The sequence below is a fragment of the Myodes glareolus genome, chromosome 2 (assembly GCF_982192425.1).
Source record: "Myodes glareolus chromosome 2, mMyoGla1.1, whole genome shotgun sequence".
Taxonomy (NCBI): domain Eukaryota; kingdom Metazoa; phylum Chordata; class Mammalia; order Rodentia; family Cricetidae; genus Myodes; species Myodes glareolus.
This window is the reverse complement of record NC_142027.1, coordinates 4,880,149-4,898,389: the sequence shown is the minus strand read 5'-3', so window position 1 is coordinate 4,898,389 and position 18,241 is coordinate 4,880,149. Positions and strand designations below refer to the sequence as shown.

At 50.3% G+C, this 18,241-nt stretch overlaps 1 protein-coding gene across 2 annotated transcripts; it reads left to right on the top strand.

Moving 5' to 3' along the window:
- Positions 1-324: 324 nt before the first annotated feature.
- On the top strand, positions 325-17,481 carry Ets2 (ETS proto-oncogene 2, transcription factor). 2 transcript variants are annotated; one of them, XM_048422425.3, is made up of 10 exons: positions 325-995; positions 4,436-4,507; positions 7,259-7,370; positions 9,050-9,169; positions 9,463-9,663; positions 10,892-10,975; positions 11,554-11,778; positions 12,580-12,843; positions 14,307-14,425; positions 15,330-17,481. In XM_048422425.3, exons 2-10 carry the CDS (start codon positions 4,436-4,438, stop codon positions 15,543-15,545), a joined length of 1,413 nt encoding a protein of 470 aa, XP_048278382.1. In that variant the 5' UTR covers positions 325-995; the 3' UTR covers positions 15,546-17,481. The 2 variants fall into 2 exon arrangements, with proteins under 2 accessions (XP_048278382.1, XP_048278381.1); XM_048422424.3 differs by having other exon boundaries at positions 326-966.
- The last annotated feature ends 760 nt before the right edge of the window (positions 17,482-18,241 follow it).

The window sequence follows — 18,241 nt, the reverse complement described above, 5'->3', positions numbered from 1 at the left end:
TACAGAGCAAACGCACAGGTTTCCAACCATGGACTCGTCACTTTCCGAAAAAAGGGAGAACTACCCTACGGCTGGTGGTTTTGATCATGCATTTGGGAGACCCACGCTGGACTTGGCATGTAGTTGCCCTGCTAGACTAGGTAAAGTAGAAGAGGAACAGCAATGCCTTAATGAATTACTGAGTGCTCAACCAAGTTAGCGCTATGGCTTGGCTCAGCTCTAGGGGGCGCCATCCCTACCGAGGCAGTAGGCGGGGCCTCCCAGATCCAAGCGGCTACGCCACGTTCTACTCTTCCACTCGCGACTCGGCCACCCGCCCAATTTGCGCCTCCCTAACCCCACGTAAGAGTCTTTTCATGACGGAAGGACCAGAAATCAAAATTCACACGTAGTTCCAGGCACAGGGCCGGCTTCACAGCAGAAACTTAACCACCACCTGAGTGCCACCAGCACTACTAGCTCGGACCTGCGAGCAGCCCTGTGCTAGGGACGCAGGGGGACGCGGCTCTGCCCTGCCCGCTGGACCGCCAGGGCACACGGCCCGAGTCGGGCCCCTAGGAGCAGAGGCCAGCAGGCAGGCGACAGCGGACTGCAAGGGCGCAGCGAAGGCCCCGGGAAGAGCGTGGACCCGCCGCTGCCAGAGCACGGGTCTCCTCCCACGCCGGCCTCTAGCTCGCTCCTCCTCCCCGCTCTCCCCGTCACCCTTGCTGTCCCCTCCCCCGGTCCCCTCCGGCCCTCCCCCAGCTCCAGAAGAGCGCGCGGCCAGGGGACCGGGCTGGTTACTTCCTTCACCGCGGAGCTGAGCACGGAGTGGACACCACCGAGCCCCACCAATCCTCGCCATCGCCCCCGGCCCCGCGCTCCCGGATCGGCCCTACGCCCTCGCCTCGCCGGGCCTCGCGCTCCGGGATCACCGCCATCTCCTCTCACAGCCGCCCTCCGGCCGGCCCTGCCCGCTGCGACGCGGTAAGAGCGGCCCCGTGCGCGGCGCGACGGTCGGTCCGCGGGAGGGACTCCGCCCGGGGTGGGGTGCGGTGCGGGCGGCCCCTGCTCCAGCCGGTCGGTCGGTCGATCGCGCGTCCCAGAGTCGCTCCGGCTGGTTCTCACGCACCCAGTGGCCTCGGCGAGGGACCAGGGCACCGGGCAGGGCGTGGGCTGCCCGCTTTTGTTTTGGGGAAACCAGAGCTCGCCTGGTGCGGTTCCTGCCCAGGGCGCGCAACTGCGTTTCTCAAAGGGGCTTGGGCCACCCGAAGAGGGTGGCCGAGGTAGCCCCAGGTTCGGAGTGACTTGAGTGGGGGAGGCACTAGGCCTGGGAAGATATGGGGGTGCCCGGCGCCTGTAACACCTGGGAAGCTATGGTTCCCCGGGAGCGTGTCACCTGCTTGGCCAGGTCTGCGCCCCCCACCCTTCCCTTCCTCTCTCGCCTCCCCCCACCCCGCCAGGGCCCTGCGAAGCCAGCGTCCAAGTGGGGGTGCGCATGTCTGCGTTGCTTTTATTTTTTTTCTCCTTAAAGCATATGAATGAAGATGTAACCCGAAGCATTTGTATGTGTATTTAACCTGTTTTATTTATTCAATTATTTATTATTTAATCTCGTAAGACTTGTGCTAACCTGCCCTCAATTTCAGCAGAGCTTAAAATAGTGGTTGACTCGCTACTTATTTAGAAAGTAAAGCGGTGAGCAGTTCTGGTTGGAGACAGGAGTCACTTAATTCACCAGTTAAGAGATAGACTCGCTCCCTGCGGTGAAGCTCCAATGCCTTATCTGCCTGCCCACACCACCGCCGATCGGGAGATACATCTCAGCGTTAAGCTTTTATTAAAATTCTGAGTAATCTCACAGTACAGTAAATGTGAACACCGTGCGCCCTACAGGGAAATAGTCTCTCCTATCTGGAATTAGTCATTCATCTCTCTAAACTGATCGCTTTCTAAGCGAAAAGCAAACCAACCTTCAATGGGGTTTGCTCTTCCCAGTTTTACCTCCCTACAAACCTGTGCTCTCTTGTGTAAGTGGTTACCTGTTCCAGTGAGCGCACAGTTGCCGGTGAGACCCCTGCTTTAAAAGTTAGCCGCTCTCAGTCATTACGTTTCTGCAGTGTGCTCCTGTTCTTTCTATTCGTTTTTGAGTACCAAAGGGTCTAAACTTGTAAATTCATTTATCTAGAGTCTTGACTTGTCCCAGGAGGTAGCACGCACATTCAGTAGGATAAATGAACTTAAATTTGATTAGCTGTGTGTCTGCCTGAAGCCATTTAGTAGAGCGCTTTAATTCTACAGGGTTTTTTACAAAACTCATTAAAAGCCGGGCAACAAAGGAACCCTGTTCTGCAGCTGGTAATTACAGCTCTTTATGTGGGAGTGGGAACCTCCCTTTTCTCCTCCTGTTTGTACACAAAAGGCGGGGAAGAGCTTCCTCGCCCTCCACAGCCATTCATCTCGGAAGCTAAAAGTCAGAATTAAGCCCGCAAGTGTCTGCATGTTGGTCCTGCAGACCCTGGAGGGACCGAGTGGACGTTTCTGACGCTCTGATTGGTTTTCTGCTTGAGGCTTGTGTTCAGTCAACAGGTTCCAGGGCTGACTCCATCCAAGTGGGCGACAAGAAGTTCTCAGGTGGTGCAGTTCACAGGGCTGGTACAAGAAGGCCTGCTTTAATTGTGTTTGTGTGCTCTCTGCTTCAGTGGGAGGTGACAGGGAGGGCCACATTCATGGTCAGGATTTAAGGCTCTGCTCACCTGACGTGCAATCTTCATAGACACCCCAGGCCAGTGACTCAGTATCGTGGGCCTCAATTGCCTCAGAGTAAGGAACCTGGACACAGGAGAATTGAGTAGGTGGGACTTGGGGCTTCATCCACAGGAGGAGCGAGACACACTCTGTTCTGTTGGCATTTGCTTGTAGAGAAAACCAAATCCTTTCGTGAGTGTAGCAGAGATAATATACCAGGGGAAAATCTGAGCAAATACGCCCACTGTGGAGACTGGGCAGCCCCTACCCTGACTTCTTCCAGAACTGTTGTTCTTTCCCTGCTCCATGGCTTTCTTGAGCTACTTTAACCCAAATCTGCCTATCTGAGCTCCCAGCAACCTTCCCTTGGGCCCCTTTCTGCCCTTGCTGCCTTTTATCAAGGTGTGTGTGTGTGCATGTGTGCGCACGTGCATATCGGTACATGCACATGAGTGTGTGTGCAGCAGGAACCTGTTAGGACATCTGCACTGGCCATAATGTTGACTCTAAATAAAGAGGACACAAGAAAGAACAATGCAAACTAAATACTTCTCCAAGACTGTGCTAGCTCTGCCTCTAGTGAGCGCTATCAATTACACACTCATTTTAGTGAGTGTTTAACTGGTGGGCGCACACAGAGGAGAGCAAGTGTGGGCCCTGGGGTGACACCAAGGAGCTGCTGAAGGCATCTCTTCTGTAACTTGGAGCCTGGAGGGTGGGGAGCTGCGGGCAGGTGCTGATCCTTGGTGGATGGAAAGGAGGTTCAGTGGCTGTTTACCACACCGAGGGGACTGGTGAAGGCCTTCCTCACTTCGTTTAGCTTATCTCCTGCTTGATCCAGAAGTACACATTAGGGTCCCAGAAAAAAAAAATGCAGCCCACTGCAAGTCACATTTTTGGTTTTCTCTTCAACGTGCTCAAAATCGTCTTAGCAGGTCAAATTGATTTTACTATATTCAGTAAACCTAATGTATTCAGAACGTTATATAAGCACAAAGTAAATATTCAAAGTACTGAGACTCTTTCCTTTTCCCTCTTGTTCTTAAGATCTTACATGTACCCTCACTGTGAGCCTGTCTCCCTCCACTGTTGCCTTGTCCAATGCCAGTAGCCACAATGGCCATCTGGTGGTCAGTCAAGCTCTGGATAAGCCCCGCTTGTTAAAGCAAGGCCTAGCTTCTTGAGGGAATGCAAAGCTGTGCACACAGAACTGTGCACACAAAGCTGTGCACACAAAGCAGAAGAGCTCTGGGACCACACACCCAGAGCCTGAGGATCCACGATGACAAGGGCCATGTAACCCAAGCCCATGTGCCTCTGCATGGCTCCGAGAAGAATGGTGGGGAGGAGGTGGTCTGGTTTGACGTCAATGGGAGCTTCCAAGGCAGGTGACCCTCCCCCCCCACACCGCGCACATGGCTTCCACTGGGTGCCCAGGTTGAACTAACCGCTCTGTGCAGACAGGAGGTGGCGTCTTGTGGCCCTGCCTAGCATGACCTAAGCTCTCATCTCAGCTACCCATAGAAGCGTAGCTGGGACTCAGGTACAGCCTCCTTGCTCAGCTAACCCAGAGTGTGGGGGCAGCCCACGAAGTCTCCGGGCACCGGACTCCCGCCACCTGCAGTGATCCATGCCGCCGCACGCGTCACCTTTCAAGTGTGCTTCAGTGCTAACCTCTCTGACTCTGTCTCCTTTGCTTTTATTCAAGATGAATGATTTTGCAATCAAGAACATGGACCAAGTGGCTCCTGTCGCTAACGGTTTTCGAGGGACACTCAAGGTGTGTGAGTCTTAATTAAATTTTCTTGAAAATTTGGGAAGTTCTATTAATAAAAGGGAAAAACCCGTGTTGAACTGTGTCCCAGAAAAAAAAAAATGGTTCTGGCCCCAGGTTTGAAATGCCTTATCTGTGTGGCTCTAGGGACGTGGTTTACTCTCCCCGAGCCTCAGTTTTCTGCACTGTAAAATGGGTATCATGATGCTGTTTGTACCTGTCCTCCACGGTATGGAAGGGTTCATTTGTGGATGAGGTGGCCGCTCCAGGCCATTCATGAGGCTCCCTTCAGATTGGGAAAACAAGGCCCACAATTCTGGAAAATAGCCGGAAAGGCTGTGTCCACCACCTTTTTTTTGCACGTAGGAGTTTTCGTGACTGATCAGAAAGGCTAATTAAGTTTTTTAACTTGTTTACATTCATTTGTGCCTGTGTGCACATACCATGATACCATGCCGAGGTCAGAGGACAGTTTGTGGGAGCAGTGCTCTCCTTTCTGCCGTGTAGGTCCTGGGGATCAAACTCCGGTCGCCAGGCCTGGCACCCAGTTTTGCCCCCTTTACCCACTGATCCATCTCTTCGTTCCCAGAAGGATTTCAGTTTACAGACTGGAATGTAAGAGCTGTGCTGTTTCCATCAGGAGGGGCTGCACCCACCAGGTTCTAGGGAGCCAGCTTACTCTGGTGCCGCGGCAGCAGGCCTGCTTATACAAACCCCAAACAGATTAAAGATGAAAGAGCTGGCTCCCCTGTGTAAATACTTTTTATGTCACGCCGATGGGACACTCTCGTAGCATGAACTGGTAATTTCGTGAGTGTTATGTGTGTGTGAGTCCACACGTGTACACACATGCATGCACGTGTAGTAAAGAAGCCAGCAATGAGTGTCTTTCTCTATTGCCCTCCACTTTACTTTTGGAGATGGCGTCTCTCACTGCCCCTGTTCCTCACCTGCTAGACAAGACGACTGCTCGCTATCAGGCTTCAGGAGCCTCTGTCTCTGCCCTCCTGGTGCAGGGATTACAAAACCACAGGACAGTCCCTAGTGCTGGCTCTTGCCTTCCCCTTATTTGAGGCAGGGTCTCTTGTCCTGCTGTGTACACAGAAGCTTCTGGTCCCAAGCTTCTGGGGACTGTCCTCTCTGCTGCCCCTCTTCCTAGCACACTGAGCTGACAGACAGGGTCCCTTGTCCAGCCTCATGTGGGTTCTGGGGATGCCAACTTGTCCCCCAGCTTGCCCAGCAAGTGCTTTTCCTGCTGAGCCATTTCCCCAGCTCCCTAAACCTTTTTAAAGTTATGTGTCTGGTGCAAGCTCCAGGGACAGAGCCTGGCACCCATTACAGTGAGGTCGTCAAATCCCGGTGTGTTTTCTTGTTTGATTCAGTCATGTCTTCAGCTTGGCATAAAAGGCATAAGGAATGAGACAGAGCTGAAGCCACATACACCCCTCAGGAAAAGCCCTTGTGTTAACGGAAAGAACTTGCTGATGTCCGGATTCGGAGAAGGCATTCGCCAGAGACTATGTTGAAATGCGTAGCAAGGCATTTGCATTGTTCTGTGACTTCCTGGTTTTAAAAAAAGAACTTCCAGAAAGAGACTTCCTAGAGGCCCGGGCAATGCTTGGGGGGGGGGGGGAGTTTTTGTTTGACATCTATTTAATATGTCACCAAAATCATCTCCTCATAAAGTCTCTGATACGTCCAGTTGCGTGCTTCCTGTCCATCAGTGGGCCTGCCCGCCCAGGTCGTTGGCAGTCCTGGGGGCTTGAGGATGAGGGCTGGGCTGGCGGCCTGCCCTCTTGTGCCACGCATCCTTCCCTCTTCTGCATTTCTGAAATGAAGGCACAGCGCTGAGCTGATTTTATTTGTAAATGTGTTACACATTTATTTGCCCATGATGCAACACATGGGTCATTGTGTTACACACGATGTGGGATTTCCAGATTATGTTGGGAAATGGAACTTTTCTTCATGGTTCCTAAACGAGCCGGGCAGGGGTGGGTCGGCCTGGTTGGGTGCTTATTCCTGCCCCTCCCATGCAGGGCTGCTGTTTTTCATAAATGTTGCGTATGTGAGATCATGCAGCCATCAATGGCTTCCAGGGCTTGTCTTTACGTGTGTATCCGATGCTTCCTGAAAGATGCTTTTGAAAGTCTCTCTGTAGTTGGTTTGAAGTTTCTTTTCTACAGTTTTTTTTTATTTTATCATGAAAAACATTAAGGGTTTTATTATGCTTCACAGATTACTTTTATCTGAGCCTCTGCAGTGCTGAAGGGCTTCCCTCATTTCACTGAAAGTGGTAGATATTTCAAAGTAACCACCCAAAGATAAGAGCAGCTTACTCTTGCTTCAGTTTCCCAGGTCTTTCCAGCCTTCCATTTTTGTTTGAAGTGTATTTGCTTTTTCTTTTCCTATATGACCAGTCTGGCGAGCTGGGGGCTGGTCCTCTCAGTGTGGTCCTACGGCTCTGCTGCTTTTAACTGTGCTTACTTCATTAACTTAAGTTGGTTATGCTCCTGAAGGAACCTCCCAGGCCATCTGACCTTGTCCTATTAATTAAAGAATCTAGGGGGAGATAGGATTGTTTGGATTACTTTGAACATAGGAAGCATGCTGCCAGCACCGAGAGGCCACTGGCCCGTGTTGTTTTAGAACAGCTGATGTCATGGGGACCTGTCGTAAGGTTACTGTGGATCACTAAGAAAACACATCATCAAATGAGTTCATGCTACATCTCTTTCTCGTCCCTGTGTTTTGCAGCGCCAGCCAGCCTTTGACACCTTTGATGGTTCTCTGTTTGCCATGTTCCCCTCTCTCAGTGAAGAGCAGACACTCCAAGAAGTACCCACGGGCTTGGATTCTGTCTCCCATGGTAATTTGTTCCTCCCAACCTAGCAGAAAGGGTGCATGGCTTCCCTCAGAAGCTGGGTTAATAAAGGCATGATCAGTTAGTAAAGACAGATCGTTCTGCAGCCAGAAATGCTGCTATGTTGGGTGTAGACGGTCTGACAGAAGTCTTCTCCCAGGGCCTGGGAGAAGGCAGCCATGCTCCCTGTGAACTAAGGAACTCTGGGAATCCCACTTTAGGGGTTTCCAAATACTTCCTCATCTCCCTGGTGGATTCTTCATATAGAAGATAGTGGACATTGAAATGTGACCCAGCTTCTAATGCTCAGTTCACATTTCTAGTTAAGATACCCCAGTGCCTGGCCGCACGCGCATGCGTGCAAACACACACACACACACACACACACACACACACACACACATACACACACACACCTTTCCCTTTGAGTTTTGGGACCACAGATTACCCTTGCTCATCTTAACGCTTTCTATTTTGGTAGTAGTTCTCACTGCCGTTCTTCATTCTTCTCAAAGGGCTAGCATGTCCAATATGTCTCTATGATTACTTCATAGAGTTATTGGCTGGACACATTCCAGACTGATTTGTCATATGAAGTGGGTGCTGGAAAATGCGGCCCAGAAAGATCTATCAAAGCGCCCGTGCTTTCGTAAGCACGGTGTCATCTGGCCGTCACTTGTCGTTTCTGAAATTTCTGAGAGCGTCAGAGAAGACTTTTTTTTTTCAAAGATGTTAGGGGTGTGCCTGTTTCACAGTACAGAGGGTTGTCTGAGCCCAGCATGCCCAGGTTCCTTTGCTGTCTGCTCAGCTTGACGGACACAGTTCCCACATCGAACACTCACAGCCACTGAGGGCAGCCAGGGACTGCCCTACCTGTCAGCATTGCCATCTGCAAAGGCCACACTCCACAGCCATGCGATCAAGTTACCAAAACAGTAAAATCTCATGTTTTGAATACTTCTGACAGTTTTATGCCGTGTTCCTAGCTGTCCTTGACTATGTACAGGACACAGGCTGCAAGGTTGGACACAGCTGAAGCCTTCTGAACAGAAACTATACAATTTAAAGTGTTGAAATATGGTTTAGGTAGAGGTGGTGTCAGTGTATCCTTGCTTTATGAAGCTTTGAAAAAATACAGTATTCGATTTTTATTTTAAAAGTTTGACACGCACACACACACACACACACCGGGGACTTTGCCAGGCTGACTCAGAACTCACTGTGTAGCCCAGTTACTCTCATTTGCCTCCTGTCTCTGTCTTCCAAATGCTGAAATTACAGCTGTGTACCATGAAACTCATTTTTACTCTGGATTTTTCTTTTTGTAAGTGGAATTCTAAGAAGCATAATTGGTTTTGGTTCTTAATGTCATTGCTTACTTTTCTTAAAAGAAAAAAAAATACCATGTCAAGTTATATCTCTGTCGTTATTGTAACAGAGTATACTTTTAAAAAAATCTTTTCTTGTTGCTTTTGGGGGTGTTTTTGTAATACTGGGTATGGAACTCAGGGCCTCCTGCAGGCTAGGTGAGTGCAAGCATCGAGTTACACCCCAGCCCCACAGCTGCATGCCCTTAAGGAATTCGTTCTAGATTTGTGATCACAGCTCTCAGAAGACTGGGGCTTACCCTAAGCTTCTGTTGACATTGCCACCCTGGTCTTGACATCCTTGTGGTCTCTCTCTAGACTCAGCCACCTGCGAACTGCCTTTGCTCACGCCCTGCAGCAAGGCGGTGATGAGCCAAGCCTTAAAAGCCACCTTCAGTGGCTTCCACAAGGAGCAACGGCGTCTTGGCATTCCCAAAAGTAAGTGCTAGACTTGGAGATTGGGGAGTCCCTATAAGACATGGGTGGGATGGTTTGGCTGGGTCTGCCTTTAGGATGTTCTTGGTAGCAAGAATGTAGGAAGAGTGTACCTGCCCTGGCCTGTGGCCTGCTGCACACCTAATCCTGCACTCATGAATCCCAAGTGTCACTGGTGTCTTAGAACATGCCTGGGTCGCTGCATGGTGACGTCTCAGTCATTTCATGGGTTTGGAGCTGCCTCCCTGCCTCCCAGCTGTTGACCAGCATCGTCCCTTCTCACTTTCCCTGCGCAGACCCCTGGCTCTGGAGCGAGCAGCAGGTGTGTCAGTGGCTACTCTGGGCCACCAATGAGTTCAGCCTGGTGAATGTGAACCTGCAACGGTTTGGCATGAATGGCCAGATGCTGTGTAACCTCGGCAAGGAGCGCTTTCTGGAGCTGGCACCCGACTTTGTGGGTGACATCCTCTGGGAACACCTGGAGCAGATGATCAAAGGTAAGGCTGGACTTGGAGAGGCGGGGACCCAGATGGAGGAAGGCGGGCCCTGCCACCTCAGGCTGCCCAGTGGTCAGAGTCCATTGCTTCAGAACACCCCCGAGCGAGTCAAACGGGGAGGTGATGATGGGTCTTCATTCCACGAAGGGAAGTGTGTACGATGTCCGTGCCAGGTGTAGCCACGAGGCAGTAGCCTGAGTCACCAAATTGCTGGTTGCTGCCAGGCTGCACTGGTTGTGCCAGCTCAGAGCATCTGGGATATGTAGGCCAGCCAGAGTGCCAGGTGGGTGAGCTCACTGGAAGGGCCAAGAGAGACGAGGTTGCTTGAATGTAAGGCAGCGTACACAGGTCGGTGTGGATTTTGTAGGAAACATACTGCAGTCCACTGAGGATTTTGGAGCTCAAACCATAACTGATCAACTTGTATACACACTGAAATGTTAAGGGCAAGCTCTGAACTCAGAAATCTCATCGAGATTAGAGACATTCTTGTCTCAGAACTCAAAGATTACCGAGACCTGCTTAAAGGATACCTGGGTTTAAGTTAGGGACAGTTCTTTATTTAAAAAGCCAGAAAAGGTCAGAAAATGGTTGGCATCCTAGGTAGACACATCTGCTTTCAACATATAAACTCAGAATCTCACTTGGGGTTCGGTTGCCAGGCTGGTTTAGTTAATGCTTCCTAAAGCCAAGGGAATTGACTTTTCAGAAGCCCTGACTCTTTGGGAACATGGGTTGGTCTCACCCAGTATGTTTCTGGGCAAGCCTGTTCAGCATGTGCGTTTGTGTAGCTTGGCTTCACAGGATGGGGTTTGTATATGGCATGTTCCTAGTAAGGGTCCTTCCACAGAACGCGGACTACTTGCCCTGTGGACCTCACGACATCCCAGACTAACCTACAGAGGATGTTCAGCCTCTCGGGGGCAGGCACCGAGTCCGTTTCCTTCACCCACTGTTTTCCCAGCCCAACAACAGATGGTTTTTCATAAACATGGGCGTGAAATGGATACACAGACTGGACCGTCCTAGACAGTGGTGTCATTGATTTTGGAAAATTTATCCCAGATTATTAGAAAAATATATTGTAATTAAAAAAAAAGACACGTAAGGGGGTTGAAATCAAATGGGCAAGGTCGTTCCAATATCCACAAAACAGGAGCGTGGACGTTCTGCCTTTCTTGGTGGAGTCTTTAAACTGGGTTTCATGTCTCCTGTGTCTGTTTTTCAGAGAACCAAGAAAAGACAGAAGACCAATATGAAGAAAACTCACACCTCAATGCGGTCCCTCATTGGATCAGCAACAATACATTAGGTCAGTCAGGGGACCTTTTTGTACAAGCTCTGGTTTAGCCTTTCAAGCCCCTCAGGTAGCCCAGCCCTCTTCCTGTAGTGGCTGCACATGGATATTGCTCGACTAAGCAGCTGCAACATGGCAGATCCACGTGAAATGTGTAAAGACAATCTAAGGCTCTGACTCATCTAGACTAACTCAGAGGTCGTAAAATGAAACCAAGAGTATAAACTATTCCTTGATGAGTTAGGATACTGTTTATATATTGAGGTGACCACTGATATGCTGACCAGTTAAAGTGGAAAATTAACTTCACCTGCTTTTTGTGTTTTTAATGCGGCCACAGAAAAACTTAGCCTTGCTGAAGAGGCTCATATAATCTCTAGGAGCCAACAGTGCTCAAGGCCATTTTAACCATAAAGAGGAAAAAGAAGTCAGGAGATACCAATGTAGTCTAACAAGACAGTCACTGTGCTCTGAATCGAGACACCTGTCTCAAAACAGGGTCTCCTGCGGGTGGCTCACAGGGTCAGGTGTGGGTCTCGCTGTCGTGATGTTGGCATTAACAACTCTGCCATCCAACCCGCCCTTGTGTTCAGGCTTTGGCATGGAACAGGCTCCGTATGGAATGCAGGCACAGAACTACCCCAAAGACAGTCTCCTGGACAGCATGTGCCCGCCGTCGGCGACACCTGCCGCTCTCGGCTCTGAGCAGGAGTTCCAGATGTTGCCCAAGTCTCGGCTCAATACCGTCAGTGTCAGTTACTGTTCCATCGGCCAGGACTTCCCTGCTGGAAACTTGAATTTGCTCGCCAACAGCTCTGGTAAGAGAACGTTCTAGCATAAGGTTGTTGGTTTGTCCTGTCAGTATGAGAGACGCTCGGTTACGGGCATTCTGTCTTCTGCCACCAGAGAAGAAGGTTAAAAGACAGGGTCATCTTCCAGGTGACTTTCCAATAAAACACAACCTGTTTGACCCAGGTTCTGTTTCTTTTCTATTCAGTATCGAGTGAGCAATACTGAATAGCTTAGCCGCCTTAAGCTAATCTCCCCACAGTGGAGTTACTCTGCTGGGACACAGGAATATGTCAGGTTCCTATTTAAGGGTAGAGCAGACACAGTCCACACATCTCAGGGTGTCCACCTGGTTGAATTAACACAGCTGTGTACACCTGTGTTACAGCCATCCACATTGGAGATAGACATTTCTAGCTATCTGTGAAGTTACTTCCTGTCCCTTCCTTCCCAGCCCTCTTCATAAGAGCAAACCATTTGACTTTTCATCAACACAGACGGGGTTCTGCTCTCCCGGGGCGTCACGCAGATGGGCACCTGCTAGCTGATTTCTTCGGGGTTTGTCTTTTACCAGCCATCGTGACTAAGCTTTTTCTAATGGCGATATAGTGTTCTACGTTTTATCCATGCTTCTGTTGGAGGAAGGTGTCACTTATACATAACCTTGTCCTAAGAAGTTAGCACCTTTGCTGAAGAGTGCTCGGAGGGGTCTGGGTGATGCGGTGCCTGGTGTGTACGTCGTTCTGGGGCTCGTTGACAGTGTTGATGCACCTGAACTGGTGATCCGGGCTCGGAGGGGGTCTCAGCATGTGTCTGGTTGTTGCCACCAGGGAAAGCCAAGGACCGCGACCCCGCGGAGACCGGTGCGGACAGCTTCGAGAGCTCCGACTCGCTGCTGCGTTCCTGGAACAGCCAGTCGTCCCTGCTGGACGTGCAGCGGGTGCCCTCCTTTGAGAGCTTTGAGGAGGACTGCAGCCAGCCTCTGGGCCTCAGCAAACCAACCATGTCCTTCAAAGACTACATCCAGGAGAGGAGTGACCCAGTCGAGCAAGGCAAACCAGTTATTCCTGCGGCCGTGCTGGCTGGCTTCACCGGTGAGTGTGCACTGAGGGCCCCGGCCAGCTCCGGTGTGACTGCGGTGGCCGCCGCACTGCCGTGACAACTTTCCACTCTCAGACGCTCTCTGTATCCAAGTCCCACGAGGCCAGGCTTGCAGAAGTTTTCATGTTCGGGTCTCGGGGGGTGGGAGAAGACACCAGGTCACACCCTCTCCCTGGAACAGGAGGTGGAGGAGTAAGAGAGGGGACAGACGGACAGACTGGTCCTGGCTCTGACTCACACTCTGGATCTCTAGGAATGTAAACTGGCCTGGGGAAGGGCGGGAGCTGGCTTCACAGCTTACCAGCCCTATTTACCTCCCCTTGCCTCCAAAACCATCCAAAAGAAGGGGAGAGCTCTTCAGACAGAGAAAGAGTCTTAAAGCTGTTTTTAGAACCAGACAACTTCAAAACTGGGGCAAAAATACCAAGAATGTTCATTTTCCACCACTTCAGAGGCCTTTAAATAGACCCTCTTTTCATATGCTGGCCATAAGAAGCCACCGTGGATTTTTAAAAAAAAAAATTAATTTTAAAAATATAAGATGAAAATGAGAATGTGTGGATTTTTTTTCATTGTCAAATGGCTACATATATGTTTAAAGACCCCCAAAGGGGTTTGACCCTAAGGCCGTTGGATACCTGGGAGCCCGAGGACCACTAAGGAAACTGCACAGCATTAGGAGTGTCTGCCTGGATGGTAACCGTAGAGGACGGTCTGGTGTCTAGCCCAGCCTGTGGCCGATGGTGTTTCCGTGGGTAGTGTGGAAACCCAACTGGAGAGTCAGTTCAGACGTGGCCCGAGTGGCCACTGAAGTGAGTCTGCTTAGTCTGGTTCCGTCCGAGGTCTTTCCAAGCTTCCCCAAAGCCTCTTCCTGTTTGCAGGCAAGGCAACAGCTGAATTTCTTCCCTAGACCGTGATGGGGACCCAAGAAAAGTCGCTGTCCTGAGTACAATCCTTAAGAAAGACGGCGTTGCAGCCAGCATCCCTCTCAAGGGGGTGCTTCCGAGTTCCCGCGGCGCAGAGATAGATGGTTGTCAGTATAGGTCACCCCATGGGTGTGTTGCGTGCAGCGTGTCTCACACGAGACAGCTTGCTCAGGTCATGAGAGCCATGCCTGTGATAAAACGATTCTTGAGTGCCCACCACAGCCCCGCTGGGTGTTTCTAGAAATAAACTTGGAAGGTTCTTGTCCCAGAAAGCATTAAACAGCAGGAGGATTGGGCTGATGATGATTGTTAGCCCTGAATCCTCCTCCTAGGGGAACAAACACAGCAGCCAAAGAAGATCCTTGCCTCAGCCATCCTGCTGGAGGAAGGGGAGGCCACTGTGGCTTCTGCACGTTAAAGAGTTTCCCTGAGACCCCAGCCGCTCATCAGTACAACACCCGATGGGGACCATGTTCTCAAGACAGCCTGGTCACTGGGAGGGTCATTAACCTGCCTCTCTTTGCCCCCAGGAAGTGGACCAATCCAGCTGTGGCAGTTTCTTCTGGAGCTGCTCTCTGACAAGTCCTGTCAATCATTCATCAGTTGGACAGGAGACGGATGGGAGTTCAAGCTGGCAGACCCTGATGAGGTATGGCCACTTGCACACTCAACCCCAGTTCATCACCGTGGGCTCTAAAGCCAACCCTGGGCACAAGGAAAGTCAGCAGAGCCAGCGAGAACCCTTCCCCAACCAGGAGTCCCTGGCTCTGGGGATAGCTGAACTGAAGCCACGGCCTTGTTGATGCACGGGCCTGGTGTCCTTTGGACAGTGCCCTCCCTCCATGGACATTGTCTGTTGGAGGCTGGTTACCTTCAGCAAGTTCTTGAGGGAGTTCCCCTTTGTCCCAAGTTGGACAGGGCACATAGCAGCCAGGCAGCCTTCAGGGCTGGCCCTGGGGCCCTCTGCGGGAGACAGCTTTGGTAGGCATGATGCCAGCGATATAAGTAATGTAATCTGTCGCCCTCTCCGCGTCTAGGGAAATAAGCATGTGTCTCATGGGCCAGGATAGGCGCATCAGCTGTCACATGACTCGAAGTGTGTCTCAGTTGGCAGAGTGACTGCCTAGCTTGCTCACAGCCGCGGCTTCCATCCCCAGCCCCACAAAAACCAGGTGTGATGGCGCATGCCTGTCTGTAGTCAGAGCGTGGAAGTGGAGGCTGGAGGATGAGTGGCCAGTCTGGGATACACGAGCCTCTGGTGTTTTAAAAGGGGGTGGGGATGGGAATAAGAATTATGACTGACAGCTTGTGTCTCTGTGTGAGGGACCCCTGGTTCCAAATGGCTGGCCCAGGAGGCTTTGCTGAGATGGAACTGGGGGCAGAGACAGGGTCATCACTGGCCCCTGTCCGGTGAAGTGTCTGTGCACATTTAAAGGGACCCAGACAAGTCCCTGTGACCTAGGGTCTCTAGGGTGAGCATCCATGGCCAGGGGAGCCAGTCACGACTCAAGAGTGGACACCGGTGACTCTGGCCTTTCTGTGTCTTCCCAAAGGTGGCTCGCCGGTGGGGAAAGAGGAAAAACAAACCAAAGATGAACTACGAGAAGCTGAGCCGGGGCTTGCGCTACTACTATGACAAAAACATCATCCACAAGACATCAGGCAAACGTTATGTGTACCGCTTCGTATGTGACCTGCAGAACTTGCTGGGGTTCACCCCTGAGGAACTGCATGCCATCCTGGGTGTCCAGCCTGATACGGAAGACTGAAGTCCCTGGGACAACCCTGAGCTGGCCCCGGGGCCCGGGGACTGAGTGGGAAATCCGTCCTGACCCACTGCTCCAAAGACCCATGGGAGGGCAGGATGGGACCCCTCTGGGAGTCGCCAAGCAACAGTGGCCTTCTTTCATCCCTTGCCTCTTCCACAAGGCCAACTCCCCAGTGGTGAAAGGGAGCATGGCCTCTCTGTCCTTTGCAAGACCTGGAAGGGAAGATGCTCTGGGGAGCCACCGTAGCACCGAGCAGGCTGTGTGCCGACCACAATCCTCGTGGCTGTTTGAGGTGCTCCAGGGAGCCAGCGTGTGGTGGACGCAGAGACACTGAAAAACATTGTTTTTCCTTTGGCCTTTTGCCACCAGGAGTAGCAAATGCAAAAGCCACCTCCTCTTGAGAGCGGGCTAGGCAGGTGGTGGAGCGCTGCGACTGCTCCGCTTCAGAAGTCAGCTTGTACATATTATTATATCTTATCTAATGTCAGAATCCGCCAACAGTTCTATTTAACAGAAATTGTATATTGTATTTAAAGTAATTATCACTGTTTGAAAGAATGTGATACCTGCTAGGTTATCTTTCTTTTTTTTCCACTAGCGCATAGATAGAAATGTCATTTTACAGAGATTTAGTCTCTCAGGGGCCGACTGAGAGAATCGTGATATACTGTTTTCATTTGATTTTCCAGCAGGAATGGGGTCTGAGGAATGACCCCTGACTTTTATTTTTGTTGTTTTTTGTTGTTGTTGTTGTTGTTGTTATTTTGGTTCTGACTTGCTCATTATCTGGCCAGGACTTTGTATATTGGGATTTTTTTTTTATAAGAAATCTAATGTTATTATTTGAGGGTGCCTCAGGCCTCTCCACTTCCTCCTGGGCTGTAAAGTAGGAGCTGAAAAGCAGTATTTTTCTTGACAAATGGCACATGTTTTCCACTTCTCTGCATGCCTTAAGACGGTTTATACACAAATGTATTTTATTTTTTGGCGTAACTGTGTTTTCCAGGCAACTCCCGCTCCCCCAGCCAGCCGCTTCCTTCCTTCGCCCCGAGGTCTTCTGTGTGGCTACAATAAGAAGCCTATTTTTGGAAATATATGACTCCTTTTCAGAGATCAGAAGGGATTTATGTAGCAGCTATTTTTACTGCAAAAGTAACTCACTGGAAAAAAATGTAATTTGTACGAAAGCTTTATTTTTATCTTAGCTCATGTAAAGGGAACTGTGCTGGGCAGCGCTGAGGGCATCGGGAGGGGATCTTCCATTGCCTTGACCTTAAATGAAGCATGGCACTCCCCATCTCTCTGGCCTGCCATGTTTCTTACCATCTGGATTGCATGTTCTTCTTCCTGCTCTGTGTCCTCAGAGAATTTGCTCTCTTATTTTCTTGGCCATGGATACCCAGAAGCACAGACAGGGCAAGGTAGATGGGAAAAGGTGTGGAGCGGTTTGTGTGATGTTCTTATCTGTGAAGAGCTCACCATGACACCTCACACCTTCCTCCGGGCTTTGCCGTTTGCCAGCAGGGTGGCCTCAAAGCCAGCAGGTCATACTGATAGAGACCTCGCAATGGACACGAGATCATCTGGGTACCTGCTGTGCCAGTCCCGGGAGTCCCGGCCTGCAAGCCCAGAAATAAGCAGAGGATGCCTTTCAAATGGGACCTGTGTGTCCCTGGTACATATGTCTATAATATGAACAGACGTAGGACTGGAGACATGCTTTTGTAAAAGCTTAGCCATCACTCAGTTTATATGCAGTTGAGCCACATGAAATTGCCAAGTTTAGCCTGAATTTTGTCAGCCAAGATGGCGGCTTTACATGGTTGAACCTAACAGTTAATGGAAGTCCTTGGAAGACTTTGGCATGGTCTTAAGTATAAAGGTTTTGTAATTTGGCCTTTTCTTCCTCAAATAATAAAGTATTTGGTTTAGCCAATGCCTCCTTGTAATGTTGGCTCCTTGGAATATTTCTCCTTCTCAGTCCCGACACAGACGCGGTACATGAGTATTTGAACCCATTCTGTACCCTCATCTGTATGGCATGAAAGTCCAGTCCACAGCTCATTGACCTAGAAACAACATAGGATCCATTAAGCCCCTCCCCAAGAAATTAGAATACAAATGTTTCATGTGAAAACTTACCTAGGAAAGGATTGGATAGAAAGATTGGCCTTGTCTTTATCAGAAGTTTAGAGAGGGAGGAGGAAGCTTGTGTGAAATGTTAGAATATGAGGTTGAGGCACCGTGGTCATTTGAGACCCACAGCTCCATTCCCCTCACTGGGATTCTGATAGGTAAGACAACAAGATGGCTCACGGTCACAGAATACATGCCCCAGAATATTTCCACACTCTAGAATCCACAAGTATATACAAAGAAGCAGACCACACCCGGGCCTCACAATTTTAAGTTTCCTACGATTGCACATCTCTTCAGTGCTTGGGTTCTTGTGTCTTGTTAGTCAGGCCCAACAGATTCATAACCAAATTAAGGAGGAGCATTCAATGACTGTGTCAGATATTGTGGATGCTTCGTAGGATAATGCAGCATACACATACGTGGTAACAGGAGAGGTGAGCTGTGATTGGGTGTAGCCATACAATACGTTTCCAGTTCCATCAGTCTATGCTGGATCCCTTCCCATATGTAATTTTGTAGCCTGCATTGGTTATTTGGAAAAACCCTTCAGATGATAG